The sequence below is a fragment of the Nelumbo lutea genome, chromosome 8 (genome assembly GCF_056320005.1).
Source record: "Nelumbo lutea isolate HS-2025 chromosome 8, American lotus-T2T, whole genome shotgun sequence".
NCBI lineage: Eukaryota > Viridiplantae > Streptophyta > Magnoliopsida > Proteales > Nelumbonaceae > Nelumbo > Nelumbo lutea.
In genome coordinates, this window is record NC_142691.1 from 7,466,086 (window position 1) to 7,482,165 (window position 16,080).

A 16,080-nucleotide genomic window follows, 5' to 3' on the forward strand; every position below is an offset into this window, starting at 1 on the left:
TGGCAATGCCATCACCGCCCACGTGTTGATGCTGGCGCATGACCATGGTCAAAGGCCAATTAATACAAGAGATCATTTCTCTTTATTTTTGTATTTTACTCTTTAATTCCTGAATCCACCCCTCACAACTCACAAGTCACAAGCAGGTAAGGTCGGGTCTGATTTAGGGGCTAGGGCTTTAAAACTGATACTATTAACATTTTTTTTTTTCTAGGTGTCGTTTGACAAGTATTTTTGGAAAATGTCTCCCTAATCTAAAATCTAATATGGTCAAAAGACTAATGAGCATTTGATATCTTGTATTTAAATATTTAAATATTTTGAAGTTTTACTTTCAGCTCTTTATTTGTCGGTTGAAGCGGTAATTGGGTGGTTGGTCCTTTAATTGATAAGACAGATTGACGGTGATCAGCCTGGAGTAACAGATTTGTTTGATATTGGTCAAATATCTCCTTCAAGGGCAACTGGGCGCTTGGGCGGCTCCGACTTTCCTGATAACAGGTTTCTTTTACTGTATGGCATTTTTTCAGAAACTTTGAGAATTTCAACATGTTAAAATGATGGGCCCTAATCGCCCTATGTCGTCACTTTTGACTTGATGGGTTTTGCTAAACTGAATGGGTCGCCTTTAAACGAGTCTGGCCTTGTACGGACGGCCGACCTCACAAAACGTTTTTCAACCGCGGGGGAAACATCCCTCGCACTTGTGTTGTTATTTATGAAGAGAGATTTTTAATACAAGGTGAGAGTGTTTTGAGGTTGATATGAAGTGGATTTTGTGATGAATAAATTCCAATTGCCTAAAACATCTGTTTAGAAGTTTGGATTTCTTTTTCATAGAATTAGAATGGTCCCTCACACCCACCATTCTCTAAAGAGGAAATCCGGATTCTCTCTTTAGAAAACCCATTAAAAACACGAACACTCTTGGAAACATTTTATCATCTATGATACATTTCGGGTTCCAATCCTCTCCAGGCAATCGAGTAAAGGATCCTCTACCGACCCAATGATATCGTTCCAATTCTTTTAAACTGAGATATCATCAAAATTCATGTATTTTTGGTACCACCGACACTTTTTATATAGTTAGTTGGCATGATATCATTGAGCTAATAGAGGATCCTTTCCTTCCTCACTCGTGGTTTAGAGAGGATTTAGGAGGCGTTTTTTTTTTTTTTCAGATTTTGAGAGGGGAAAAGTTATCAATGGGATTTTGGTTCTCATTTACTAAGAATCTCATGTTTTTCATTTCAGATTTATGTAAAGATCGTAAAAAGTTTATTTTCTTAGGTATCACTTACCCTCCTAAGTGGATAAATAATTTTTTCACTTGAGGGGGAAATTATTAATATTTGAATGAAACAAAAATAATTTTTTAATAATTTATTTTTATGATTAAATCGGTTATTGTTTTATTTACATGGGAAATAAAAAATATGAATAAATACATTCATATGGATAAATCTTTCCTAAAAAACACTTATCCGAATGAATACATTTACCTAGATTAATGAGTTACCAAAAAACGAAAGAAGCCTTAGAATCAAATTAGAGGAACCAAATCCTCAAATATCTGGACATCTGTTTGACTGTTTGGGTTTTACACAAAGAAAACAAAAGAATTCAATAAATTGCAGTGGCTAACTTTGCATGTGACACACATGTTAATACGTAAAGTTCTAAAGTGAAACTACCCCTAAATTACATGATACCTATTTAAATTTTAACTTGACGGGAAAGTACGTAGTACGCTGCAGCTCAGCTCACTGCAGAATTCTCATTTATCTATCTCAAAATTCACATTTCTCTGATATTCATATTTTTTGGCATGTTTCTTAACCGTCTAACACACTGTTTTCAAAACTGGAATGGACTGGATGGTGGGACTGGAAAAACTGGGAACCGGTTACCCGTTTTTCTACAAAAATGTTTTTTCCTTCAAAATTATTGATTTTGGTCAGTAAATCGTTGAACCGGTCGATTAACTGTTCGAACGGTTTTGATCATTTTCCAATTTTTTTAATTTTTTATTAAATTTTTTTGTTAGGTCATTCAAGTCGAACAATCGGACCATTCGAACTGATAAGCAGACCCCTGACCGGTTCAATCACCGATTCGTTTTTAAAAACCATGGTCTAACACTCTGCTCAATACAATATTGATGAATGATGGTGTTACAATTTTGACTAACATATTTGGTTTTACACATCATATTTTGATCAACTTAAAATTGTGTTTTCTTATGGGGAATGATTTAGGTAAGATCCATTTTTATAGGGTCATACCCCTAATTATTACTTCTTAAAGAGTAAAAACACCCCAATATTTTGATTTCTTCAATAATGGTCAGTAGCTTCATTCATTGTCTTCTCACTAGGATGTTCCATGCCATAGGGGTGCAACTAGATCAGGCACCCTAGTTAAAGATTTTAGACTGTAACAGGCTCAGGCCCTCAGGACAGGTTTATTCAAGGTTTAGCAAAAGCTTAACCTAAGCCCACTCAATTTGCACCCCTAATCACTTCTTTTGATTTTTTCTAAAATGAAATTCTCTCAAAATCTTAGGTTCAGTTTGAAAAGAATACAAATATAAATATGAACAATATAATTACACACAAAATAATACAAAATTTAAGATTTTACACTGTATATATTTATATTTGTACTCCTTCCAAACTGAGATAGAAAAAAAATACTTGAACTTAAAATTTTTGTATGTTGTCTTGGGAGACGTTCAACTTTTACTTAAAATTTCATCTTATCCATAAAAGGTAAGAGGTGCAACACTATAAGATTTTACATCGTGAAGTCCCTACTTCCCTTATAACTAAATCCATCTGTGTTGTCAATGCATATATAGTGTTGCACCTCTTACCTTTTATGGATAAGATGTAAATCTTAAAGGCAAAAACCTACGGTGGCATAAACCGCACTTTAAAGCAAAAAACGTGAACAACTGATAAAACATGTTACGCTACTTGACATTAACATCGTTAAGCCTTGATGATAATTACATCTTGTGCAACATGAAAATACATCTTGTAAAATGTCAATGAATCTTGTGACAAGTCTTTCATGTAATTGGTTGAAATCTTTATTAACATGCACAAATGGACAAGTTTATGAATGGATTAAAAGAGGAAGGTAGGCGGTGATGTTGTCGGAGGCGGCATTGATGAATGGATTAAAAGAGGAAGAAGATAAACAATGTTTTGCCCTAAATTGATATTATATTTAAAAAAATTAACTTATTTTTATTTTTTTAAATATTATTTTTATTGATATTAGGACCTAAAAGTTACCCTTATATATTACAATTCCTTAATAAAAATGCTAAGGTGATCACTCTTTACCTAGAGTAAATTTTGGTGTTAAAAAAATTCATAAATGTACGAAAATATTAGTTGAACTCAATATTAAAATCATCAAAAGTTACTTTTTCAACTTATGTACATTACTAGTATATGGACACATGCATGTCATATTCCTTTAAGATGAAAAATGTCAAAAAGAGAAAAAGACATTTTTTATTTTTTTAACTTTACTTATTTCTTAAATGTCATAATGATTAGATTTAAAATTTAAAATATATAATATCTACATCCTAAAACTGTTGACATTACATGATACTATTAAAGTTTAATTTGTATGGTGTATTGTCATTTATACAAAATTACAGAGAGATGCTTAGGGTCTTTCTCTTCACAAGACACAAGAAATAGCTTGCAGAAGAAGATTCTGGAAGTACTCTCATCCACTAATTAGGATCAAAGGAGCCAACCTAGAAAAATGCAGATGATGGCAATGTGTAGTGTATACGTGTGTCCTGCATATATAATATAATACATATTTTCTATTTTCTCAGGGCTCTTGATGAAATAATACAAAGGCCAAAAATCTTTATAAAAGACACACGACAATGCCTGCAGGGGAGCTTTATTTATTATTCAATCACCAGATCCATAGATTTAAGACTGAAACCAACGATTTTAGCTTAATTAATTTATTAAGCTTTTCTACACTAAGAAGAATATATAGCTTAAGGCAATTAATAGAATTAAAGCCAACGTACGCCAGCCTCAAAGCAGGTAGACTTCTCTTCTAAGTTGTAACAATTGAATGGACTTCTCTTCTTGGCTGAGCGCGCGGCTGCGGTTCTGTTCTGTTGCTTGACGCCTATCAAGTTTGAACTATAAAAGAAAGCTTTAATTTATATTTATTTATTTAAAAGTCAATGACCTCTCTTGAGTTTGGCATCAAATGCTTAACCTATTAAATATTAATCCAGAGCTGGAATTAATTAATGCGTTAGTGGAGACCACATAACGGGTGGTTAATTAGACCGTTTAATTTGTTGCAAAGAAAGGAAGGCTATTGACCAATATATTAATTCCGAAATTGTTGGTAGTTAAATAGTTCATGAAACTGGTTTATTTATTTATTTATTTATTTTAAATAATAAATAAATAAATATGCAGAAGAAGAAAAAAAAAGAATTGTTTTTTAATATTTACCTAACTCGACCAAATTTGTTATGTTCCAAATAAGCTCACGTCATAGAGCACGCATGCTATAATAATACTCCGATTATATAAATATCAAGATTTATACATTCTTACATAATTTATTTGTTTTTTTTCTTTCAGAACGCAAGATTCCTTCATATAAGTTCATAAAATTTTGAGTGGTACATGTCCTTCAGTGAGTCAACATCCATGTGGGTGACATTATCAAATTAAACCATATAAATAATCTAATTTCAGAACAGAGAAGAAAGAAAGAAAATAAATAAATATTAAAAAAAAAAAAAAAAAAGAAGAAAGATAACAGCTGCGTACAAAGCTCTCCAAGACTCGAGTCTTTCTATGAGGGAAAAAGAAACCGCTCACTATCATCTCTCCAAAGCAACCTGATACGAATCAAGCAGCCATCTCTGGTTGTTTACTTGGGCGCTCTAATACTTATTTTAAAAGAGGGGAAGGGGATTAACAGAGCTAAGCTGCTAGCTAGCTAGCGGCTTTCCATTGGCGATCGAATATTCAGTTGGATATAGTTCACAGGATTGCTAGCTGAGAAGTGAGAAGGCAAAAATGCTTTGACTTTCTGATGAAGTTATTTACCACAATAAAAATATATAGAATGAAGCACGAAAACACCCTCAGTTTGCTCGCGTGAATCTGGATGTATACACACATGTTCATGAAGGTCATACGCATGCAGTATAGAGCTGCTCTGCGGTTCAATTTGACAAAACCTTATTCAACAACACTTACGTCAGATGCTACAATGATATTCCTTTATTCCATGTCCCGCCCCCCCCCCCCCCCCTTTTTTTTTGTTCTATCCCACATAGTTAGAAATACCAAAACATGGGGGTGTTTAATGGGTGGCATGTGACGGTCGTTACATGTCCTGACCAGTGTTTTTAACCCGTCTTTCACTCGCACGATTAAATCATCCAAAATGCCATTTGGCCATGATTTCGGATCCGATTTGGAAAAAAAAAAAAAAAAAAAAAAACCTCGGAATTTGGTCAATACCTATTGGCCTAGTCAAAACCATCTGACCCGGGCATTTGAATTGTTGGCCCGTTCAATTTGATCATTGGGTCAGGGCTGTACAATCTATGTATATGCAAATTTAGGAGGCCATAATTTTGTATGTTTGATGGGGTAATCTTTTTTTTTTTTGAGTAATTTTTTAAGATTCGTGCATCCCAAAGTGCCTTACCCTGTTATTTTTCGCTAAAAAAACAATTTTTGGCCTCAAATTATAAATTTTTATCAATTTTATAAATTAAAAAAAAAACGAAATTAAAAATATAAATTAAATATAAAATAATACATATATATTATATGTAGAATATAATTATATTATTTATTGACAAAATATATATTTATACTTATATATGTTATATTTGATAATATAGCATGATTTGACTCAGATAATCAAACTGATGACCCACAACTTAGAGGCAAAAACAATTTCGCCTTAAGGTCAGTTTTTAAAACATTACTCCCACCTGAACCTATGGTTACAAGTACAAGAGAATTGGACTGAATTGAAGCCTTCCAGGCTCCACCCGATTTTGTGTGGTCACCAATAACCTAATAATAAATTATTATTTCCACTATAGCTAGTGGCCACTGTTTATTAATTACTTCAGTTCTTAACAATACTACAATCCTTTTTTGAAAACATCACTTTAATTAGTTGTTGAAATCAAAAGTGGTAAGATATTGTATTTTATTAATGAACACTCTTATAAGAAGGTGATAGCGAGAACCATTATATCCATTTTAATGTAAGAAGATAGTACAAGTTTAAACCTAACTCTTATAAGAAGGTGATAGCGAGAACCATTATATCCATTTTAATGTAAGAAGATAGTACAAGTTTAAACCTAACTCTTATACCAATTATTATAAACATCCAATATGGAGAATGATCAGAAAAAAGAGCTTCAATACCTAAAAGGATATTGCCATATTGGACGGTTGGACCTACATATTTCTTTATTATTTTTCGTTTTAGCTTTTGAACCGATAAAAAGTACTCAAAGAGGTTAAGGTTCCGTTAATGGGTTATTTTGATTCCAACTGTTTTGTTTGAATGAAATTAGAATATCATTTCCATTTCTGCTAGAATGATATTTTCCTATTTAAGGGAATGACTATTCCCAGCCTCTTCTTTAGAAATAAAATCCCATTTTTATTAATTTTAATTCTCATTTTTGTCTGAACCAATGGGAATGGATCATTCTGATTCTGATTCTAGAGAATTCTGGTTCTAATTATAATTCAATTCCACCCTGAGTTCCATCTTATCTTGTTAAATGAGCATAATGGCATAATTAAAGGATATGCTGTTTTCATGCCGAAGATTTCTGTTTTACCTACATATGTGAGAACAAACTAATAGGCCGGTATTCTACTAGATAGCGGATATTCTTACTAAAATGCTTACTGGGTATTCTCTATAAATAAAGGAGAATTATTCTGAAGATTTTATTTAGGCTTCTGCTGGCTGGAGTCAAATTGTTGCCTACTTGCCTATGCCCTAGTGAAGTTGGAATACTGATGTTCATTGTACCTACAACTTGCTGATTTGGCTTTAATTACTCATGGTTTAGGAAATTTATATAATCATTACTGTGAACTTCCTAGTGTGTTTGAGGAGTTAATTTCAAGATCAATGAGTGGAAATTTTAAATTATTCCGTTTTATTAATAAATTAATATTATTTGAATACAAAAAAAATGAAATTATATCTGAAAATGGCATTCCTTACTCTTTTGATTTTATTCAAGCTTTAAGAAGCAATGAAGTCTTTAATAGGTGCAGGCCTTCTAAATCAAATCAAGGCATAGTTTCAAAATCGGACCGGACCGGATGGTTGGATTGAAAAAATTAGGAATTGGTCAGGTGACCGGTTCTGTTTTTTTCCCCAATCCGGATTTGACCTTTTTTTTAATTTTTTTTGTTAGAACAAACCGACTTCAACTCGAGAACCAAAACCCTGACTGGTTTGTTGTCTGGGTCGGTTTAAAAAACCTTGAAACAAAGTCTAATTCAAACATGGAAACATCTATTAGCATTCTCCTATGGAAGGATTGCTAAAGAAGTAAAAGTTCAATCTTTTAAAAACCAACCTGGAGGTCGAATCATTTTTGCCTTCGGATTGTGGGCCATCGATTCGACCAGTCGGGCTGAATGGTTCAGACCATGCCAGATCATCATTATATATATATATATATATATATATATATATATATATATATATTAGCAATAAATAATGTATAAATATGTTTTAGATATGTTATATGTATTATTTTAGATTTAATTTATGTTTTTAAAATTTTTTATTTATAAAAATAATAAAAATTGTAATTTGAGGCTAAAAAGGGGTTTTTTTAGAAAATAGCAGGGCAAGGCGCCTACTATGGCCTCCCAAAGTTTTGTATGCAATGATTGTGCAACTCACAGCCCATCACCGGGTCAAATGGGTCAATGGGCGAACCGGCCAGGTCGAACAGTTATTAACCAAGTCAACGGATTTTTACCGTCTAACGGGTCTTAATTGAACTGGACCCTAAATCCTAGCTGAGTGACAGTTGGCCGGGTCAATGGCGGGTTGAAAACATTGGTAAAGATTAATTGTGATGTTGGCACCATCATGGATGCAAAAAAAAAAAACTTTGGGTTTTCTTTGTATTACTTTTCTTAATTACTATCTTATTGGATCTTTAGCATAGCAAATGAAGACAAATTAATAATATTAGGGCAAAGAATCGAATCAAAATTAATTAACAGACGAGGGTCCGCAACGAGAAGCAAGTTTAAAGATGGAAAATGTGGTTATGTAGTCTGAATCTTAGCAGGTAATGAACTACTTCTTGAATGATCCAGCTTTGAGTGCATTAGCTACTTCTTGCTTTAGGCTATGTTTGGTTTGAAGGAAAAAGTAGGGAAAGGAAGGGAAATGTAAGGAAACCAATACAAGGCTTGTAAAAATTTTCCTACGTTTCCCTACTTTTTACTTCAAACCAAACACAGCATTAATTAGTTCTTGCAATTATGTTTTTGGCATGACACTTTTGGTTTTGGTTTATATATTGTGTTTGTTTTTCTGGTGTTTCACTTAACTTGGAAAATGAGGGAATGATATTTTTCTATAATTATTAATTACTACCCTTTTTTTGAAAAAGTGATTATTTTTCACAGCCATGTTACTTGCAACCAAATGAAAATGAAGAGTCTATGTAAATATGTCTATAAAACTCCATATCTCGTTGTGTAGTTTACTTTGCTTCTATTTGGGTACATGATTTTCTGGAATGGTTAGAAAACTAATTATTAAAAAAAAAAAGATCACAATCTGTATGTGAACGGTCCAACAGTTAATCTTATGTGCAATCTTAATCTGCATGTACTCCTTACCAGTTACCAGTGCAGTTAAGATGGTCTGCCCCATCATAGTTTCTTTGTTCAATAACTAGTCCATGTGATTGAGTCCCATGTGTTGGATCCACGAATCTAATTGCCTTTAAAAGAAAAAAGTAAGGGACAATTGGTTGCATTCTGATTTCAGATGGACAACTTTGCCCATCCAATTTAGTAGGAAAATTACTGATTTTTCAACATTTTTGTCCTTTAAAAAAATAATAAATAAAATACATTATTTTTATGATAAGCTTTTGTTACACTTTCACCCTCAAAATAACTGTCTTACTACATATAATGTGGATATTTGCTATAGCTTCACATACAGACAATCATCTAAAAAAATACTCTTTCTCCACTCTCAATCTCTCATCTCTCTTGCTGCCACTATTTGCAGTAAATTAATGTGACTTTAGTGTTTAGGTTTTCAGGAAAAAAATTAGGAATTAAGAAGCCACTTACGTGCCTTGCGTGTGGAGGGCATCACTTATTAGTATAGAATAATAAAAAGGGACCAGAATCGATCATTATGATGGAGAGCGTTAGTTGGTAGATTGCACCTTTTAGCAATAATAGACACAAAGCACAAGTGGGTGGGGATCACATGAGATTGTCTAGATAATTTGATCGGTAGTCTCAATGCTGAAAAGGGTCTCTGGCTGGAACCCGGAAAAAGATAATGGCTTCAATTTCCTACATTCATGTATGTGGACACTTGTTCAACTTCACCACTTGTGGCTGTGATAGCTTGCAAAAGCTTGCCTTGTTTGGCTATACACTTTCATGTATCTGGGCGTACGCCTGAACCATGGCCTGATAACTCCACGATGCGGTAGCCATGGATCGCGGCGCCAAACAACAGGGGGAAGCCAAACCATGTGATACACACACTGGTGTCTATGTTAGATTGTTGGCAGTTAACCTAAAATAGCTTTGCAAAGTACTTCACAGGTCTCATAATTTCACAAACTTTATTCATTTATATGCTCATCGGATTATCTACTAAATACTAACGCGGAGTGAGTTTGGGATTTGATTATTTGAAAAATAAGTATAATTACTTATTAAAAAGAAGTGATTGTTTTAATAAATTTTCATCATCTTTCATGAAAAACACTTATTTCAAATAGGGATAGTATAAATATTTTCAAAATGGCATGAAAGGTGGGGAGAACCAAAAAGGAAATAAGTACTTAAAAATATTTTCAAATGCTTATTGATGTGGTCTTGGCCCAAAATAAGTACTTATTTGCCTAAGAAAAACAAAATAGAGTGATCAATAAAATGGAAAGTCAATTTGGAAAATAATCTAACTCGGTCATTTATAGCTCAGTCCACAATGCCTTCTCCAGCCAATAAATTTATGGGTATGGCATACGGCTTAGATTTTCTATTCAAGACTCGCCTGGATTCAGGCGAGTTCACATCAGCGCCCCATAAGGGAACACCCCACAGCACATCCTAATCATGTATCGGGAATATCTTTCGATGGTAAGTGTGGAACCCAATTCCCAAGCTTAAAAGTTAAGAGTGCAAGTCGGGCTGGCCCAAGTTAACAATTTACTCTGTTTCGAGATTGGGCCCATTGAAGTTCTAACAAAATTCTTACCCCGGAAAAGTTGCACCCCTATTAAAAGGAAACCCCTTTTACCAGGTGACAGGTCAGGCCTGGCCCATGACCTCAAAAACGACAAATGGCCTACATTATCTATTTCGCCAGTTTTTTTTTCCAGCTCGTAGGCAAAAGTTAATGCATCAAATCTTTCATGAGTACAAGATATTAGGTCGAAGCGCTTCGGTTGGGTTTTTTGTTTGATTCAGGAGACTAATTAGGTTGATTTTTAATTAGGGGTTTTTATGATTCAGTCCACCCCTAGGTGGAGCTAGGATTTTTTAGGGGTGGACTGAATCCTATCCGTGGATTGATGCCAAATTCATTCACAACAGATTTATTTTAAACAAATGGAACCTTCCAACATCTAGATAACCCCTTTTGCTGGTTTTTTTTTTTTTTTTCTATTTGAGTTGGAAATGAAAGTACATTCACTTACTAGGAATAAGTTGGGTACCTAAAACTTAAGGCTAAACATTGCCTAAAAGAATTTACACAGCATCGGGCCTGGGCCTTTGCGATGGACCCATTGGAAGTTTGGCAAATGCTCAATCAAAACCTGGTGCTACCCACAAATTGTTCCCACATCCTTACTCATATAGCACTAATACCATGTATTGAGAACATCTTCCTGTGAATAACAAGGGAGATATTCTCAATGCGGGTAATGTCTTATTCCCCTCCCCCGCCAAATTGGAGTCACAACTGCAACTAACCTTTCGACCTCCAATAGTACAAAACACTTTATGATGGAGGATCCTATCAATAATTCATTTAGCTCCCTTTTTTCTGCGAAACTGTAGGCCTGGAAACATGTTTGAAGGAGAAGCCTCCTGTCTGAGCTATATATAAAGTTATATTACAAGTTTATTAAATTTCATTAACTTTAGAAAACCAAGAAGGAACCATTTTGCATAAGTTAAATATACTGAAGAAACTAACATTAAGTTGTGAGCTTATTCAACATTATTAGCAGTTGGGTTCACCCTAAACTGTTGCATGAATCACCATATGGTTCAATTCTAGATTTGCTGTGACTGTGGCACAGATTTACAGTTCACCATAAGCCATGTAAACAATGCCTTGAATCTATATTATCAACTTCTCTTCAAATTCATTGTAGTAGAGGTAAGATAACTTTCCATCTAATTTAGAGACCACCTGGTGAGCAGTAAATCCACTGTAACGATTTTCATATGTTGCCACACAGATATCAATCACCTTCTTTGACATATGATCTTCTTGATAGTATGGCTGCCCAACAAATTCATCCAGAGGCATCCACTGAAGAAACAAATCATCACACACTGAGAAATTAACAGGAAAAAAAATTCCAATAAAGAAGATCAACAATTAGTCTATTCATTCCATTTAATGCTACTGTACCTTAGCAGCTTCAATCTCCTTCTCGTCAATTTTGATGTCGAACGACAAAGGCTTAAGCATGCACATGAAGAGTAAATCTGATTTCTCAAAAGCCACAAGGTGAGCATGCCTGGCAATTAGCAGTGAGATTGAGAACTATAGCTTAGAAAATTTTCCCCTTCAATAGATTCAGGCTCATTGTTACATAACGTTACTCGGTCGTATTAATAAAGAACCACTAGGCACTAGCCAATGGGGGTAGGATCTGCTACTGCTACAAGCAAGATCTGTACAATGGGCTACTTAACTTAATCAGGAGTGAATACGAGGCACCAGCATGTTCACTCTTGATTGGGTTACAGAGCTTGTTATACACACCTTGTTTGTAGCAGATCCAAAGTGAAGCCAATAATGGCCCCACTTACATATGAGGAGTCAATGAACCGGGTTTGTGTCGGAACTGTCCAAATCAAAATCAATTTGAACGGGTTGAACAGACCAATAAGAGATGCTGATTGGACCAGTCCAGACTTAAAGTATTTATTGGATTGAATTGGACCTGATCCATCTGTAATGGATTTATACTGGAATGGATCAGATTGAGCCAATATCTGACCTATTGACAGAAGATAAGTGTACGGGTGTCAATGGACCAGGGTTGGGTTGGACCCAATCTAAATCAAAACCAATTTGAACAGATTAGATGGCTCAGACATTGAATTGGACCAATCCGGAATGATCCAAAGTATTCACTGGATTGGATTGGACCTGGTCCATCTGTAATGAACTGATATTGGACCGGTCCATGTTGGACCAATATCCGACCCATTGACAGCCCTACTTACATGGGTCTTGACGTTTGAGAGGGGTGCACTGGATATGGACTTAACCTTTGACATTTTTTTGCAGAAAATGACTTGCTTTTAGTCTTGCTTAATTTTACTATTGTACTTTTGTACTAAGCAATGGTCCCCTATTGATTTGATTGACATAATAATAAAAATAGAGATTTATGCTTATTTCCTTGCAATAGTTCAATTCTTAACAATATAAAAAGCTGTTTAAGCCTCTAAGGCCTTAAGGGGATATTGTTTTAAGATGGATATATTCTTTGTGGAATGCAACTAATATATAGTGTAGAAGACCAAAGCTGTGGTAAACATTTTTCTCTCTAAATAATATGATAGTGTTGAAGAATCAATAAAAATATTTATTTCTCTTTCATTAAGAAGAGAAGACGGAGATGAATAAAAAGATAAGCAACTATTTTGACAGAGCAACATTCATCAACCGGTATAATTGGATAAGCATAAAGAATTATGAACCGGTTATGGACAAAAGAGAATGTGGTGCTTAAAGAAACATGGATTATTCTCACCTGAAAGCAGTCATTTCCAAGAAAGCAGTGTCTATCTGCATAAGGAAGAAGGGAACTACAGCTTAAGTAACCTTATGGGATAAAAAAGAAAAAGAAATTGCAGGAGAACTATTGTAAATTAAATTAACATAAGTTGACATAGCATATCTGAAGGGTTGTGGAGGATCAAGGTTAAGTCATCCCATGTTACCCAGATGGAAAGAAATGAAGGAGAAGAATTTCTGCTTACCCCGGTTTCTTCTTTAACTTCCCTTACTGCTCCATAGAAAATTTCCTCTGACTGTGAAAGACCACACAGTTATTTTCATGATTGAAATATACATTTATACATGAAATAAATCAAAGAAATGCAAATGTTTTTAACTAGATTACAAGGAAAATGTAATATAACTTAATCATGAATGATGGGTATAATTTTCTTTCCCAGTTCCTGAAGCAAAGAGTTGTTTGCAGATGTTATGGTGACATTCCAGATTTCAAGGCAATTACCTTATTTACAAAGCCTGTAGGCAACTTCCACACACCAGAGCATCTACAAGGGCATTGCTTCTCTTTCACTACAAGGACCTAAATAACAAAGGGAAGATAAGTTGCCACTTTTGGGTAAGTAAGATAATTGAGTATCTCATAGGAAACATATAGAGAAGTAAATTCAGAAACAAAATGCTGGTATTGCAAAGGTGGCAAGCCAACCTCTCTTTTGTCGTTGATTACAAATCCTCCTACACCAATTAGATGTGAAGGACTAGCAGGTAGCATGCAGGGTTCATCAGGAATCCAATATGTTAACATGACATAGCCAGGCTCTGCATGGTGGCAACTGAAGCCTTCCTGAAAACAGATGGAGCTGAAACTTAAGAAGAATAGTTCAAAATAGAATGCAGTGCTTAAAATTCAGGAAATTGCCTATTCAGATGGCTACCGTTTACCAGTGGTCTTTGTGTTGAAATTTGTCATACCAACCCAGTTTTTTTTTTTTTTTTCTGGGTTGGGTCGGGTCGGGTCGGTCAGGTCATTCTCAAATTCATGTAGCTAAATATGAGATCCTAACCCTGTTTTTTCGGGTTGGGTCAACTTTTTGCCAGGTCTACCAGATGGTTCATGAGCTTATGTCTGTTTAGGCACATGAGCAGAACTTGGACTGGTCTCTGGTAGCAAGGTTTTGAAAACTGAACCAGGCATAAGCCGGAGAATGCCCAGGTTAAGTTCCCCATTTTTATGACAGATTCTGGTTTCCCAGTTTTGATTGAACCAGCTGAAAGGGCTCAGTTCCAAACTGCCCAAGTCTGGTCCGGTTTTCAAAACATTAGATATTAGATGACACTTAAACTAGTTTCGTTCTTGAAAGCAAAACAAGATAGTACCTTAATTGCAATTGGGACAAGATCAGATTGTGCTTCTAATATCTTGAGCCATATCCCCTTCTTTCTCTGCAATGCACACCGAATAAGAATTGATTAAAGATAAACAAGTTGATTTAGGGTGGTAGTAAATCAATGGTTAATTATCATTAAAGGAAAGAAAGATGACTAAGTATCCAGAAATTCAGTGGCTTGTGAATTTAGAAAATGATAATCTACTGAAGACCAGCCAAATTAAGAAGAATACATAATTGCACTTATTATCCATCCTAATCATCGAATGAAAAATTAGAAATTGTCACTAAACACCCAGCAGAAATGATGAGATATCAGACCTTTAGCTTCCAGATGGAGAGGGAAGTGCGGAGTATGGATGCAAATGCATTAGCACTGGTGGGTAAGCATTCTGGGTCAATAACAACCCCGTTGTATTCATCGTCGTAGGCATCTAGCAAGTCTATTGCCATGCTTAGTGATGAAACATTGGGAGATATAACTTGAACTGCTTTTTTCTTGGATGCACTGCCACCACAAAGTAAAAGCGGCTTCCTGTCAAGGCTGAAGGAATCGATGAATTTCACATTTGAGATTGCTGAATGAAGTGGCTTGCATGAGAAACCTGGACAGTAACATTTCTCTCAGGAGTCAGGAGAGGATGCTTGGCTTCTTGCTCGATAAAAACTACAGAAATAAGAAGCCTCCGAAACGAACGAACAAAGATTGGGAATGAAAGAACATTAATCTATTTGAGTTAAGCTTTTTTTTTTTTTTTGTTTATTAGTTGTTTAAGTAGATCGATCATATTAACAAACTGAAACTATATCTGATAAAGCCTTATTGTTTTCAGCATATATACTTTTGGGTTGACAAAGCTTTTGCCAGCCCAGATCAGAGATGGGCTGGGTAGTGGGTACTCATGGGTCAGGCTTGGTGAATAACAACCATGTGCCAGGCTCACATGCATGGGACTGCCTTAGCCTTGCCATCAAAAATATAGTAGCCCATGGAAATCTTTATCTTACATATATATGTTACAAAGCAGGCATGAAAGTAGTAGAATTCATAAATCAGAAAGAATGAAAGCAAACAAGACAGAATCCTGCTGTTCAACTTTTCATATGTCATAAATAATGCCCAGTATTCACAGAAGCAAGATTTCAAAGATACAATTGCAAATTCAAAGACGTGGGTAGAGACTAGAGACATAAATCAAGAAGAAAATAGCAACAGTGAAGACATCAACTGACCCTGCTTGGCTAACCCACGAGAACCGAAATCTTCATTAATCCATGACATCCTTGGGTTTGTGGGCAAACCGTGGGAGCATAGGCCGAAAACTTGACACCCCTCCATTGGCGCTATTGTCCTCAATAGAAGGTCGTAACTCGTAAGCATTTGAATGAACCTGATGAACAGCCA

General features: G+C 35.0%; 1 protein-coding gene across 1 annotated transcript; it reads right to left on the minus strand.

Moving 5' to 3' along the window:
* Positions 1 to 11,465: 11,465 nt before the first annotated feature.
* LOC148842473 (nudix hydrolase 8-like) lies at positions 11,466 to 16,056 on the minus strand. Its single transcript, XM_088958585.1, has 9 exons — positions 15,909 to 16,056; positions 14,997 to 15,280; positions 14,665 to 14,730; positions 13,994 to 14,131; positions 13,790 to 13,867; positions 13,530 to 13,580; positions 13,301 to 13,335; positions 11,944 to 12,052; positions 11,466 to 11,841 (listed from the first exon to the last, which is right to left on the minus strand). The coding sequence occupies exons 1-9, from the start codon at positions 16,054 to 16,056 to the stop codon at positions 11,647 to 11,649; spliced, it is 1,104 nt and encodes a 367-aa protein (XP_088814711.1). The 3' UTR covers positions 11,466 to 11,646.
* Between the last annotated feature and the right edge of the window lie 24 nt (positions 16,057 to 16,080).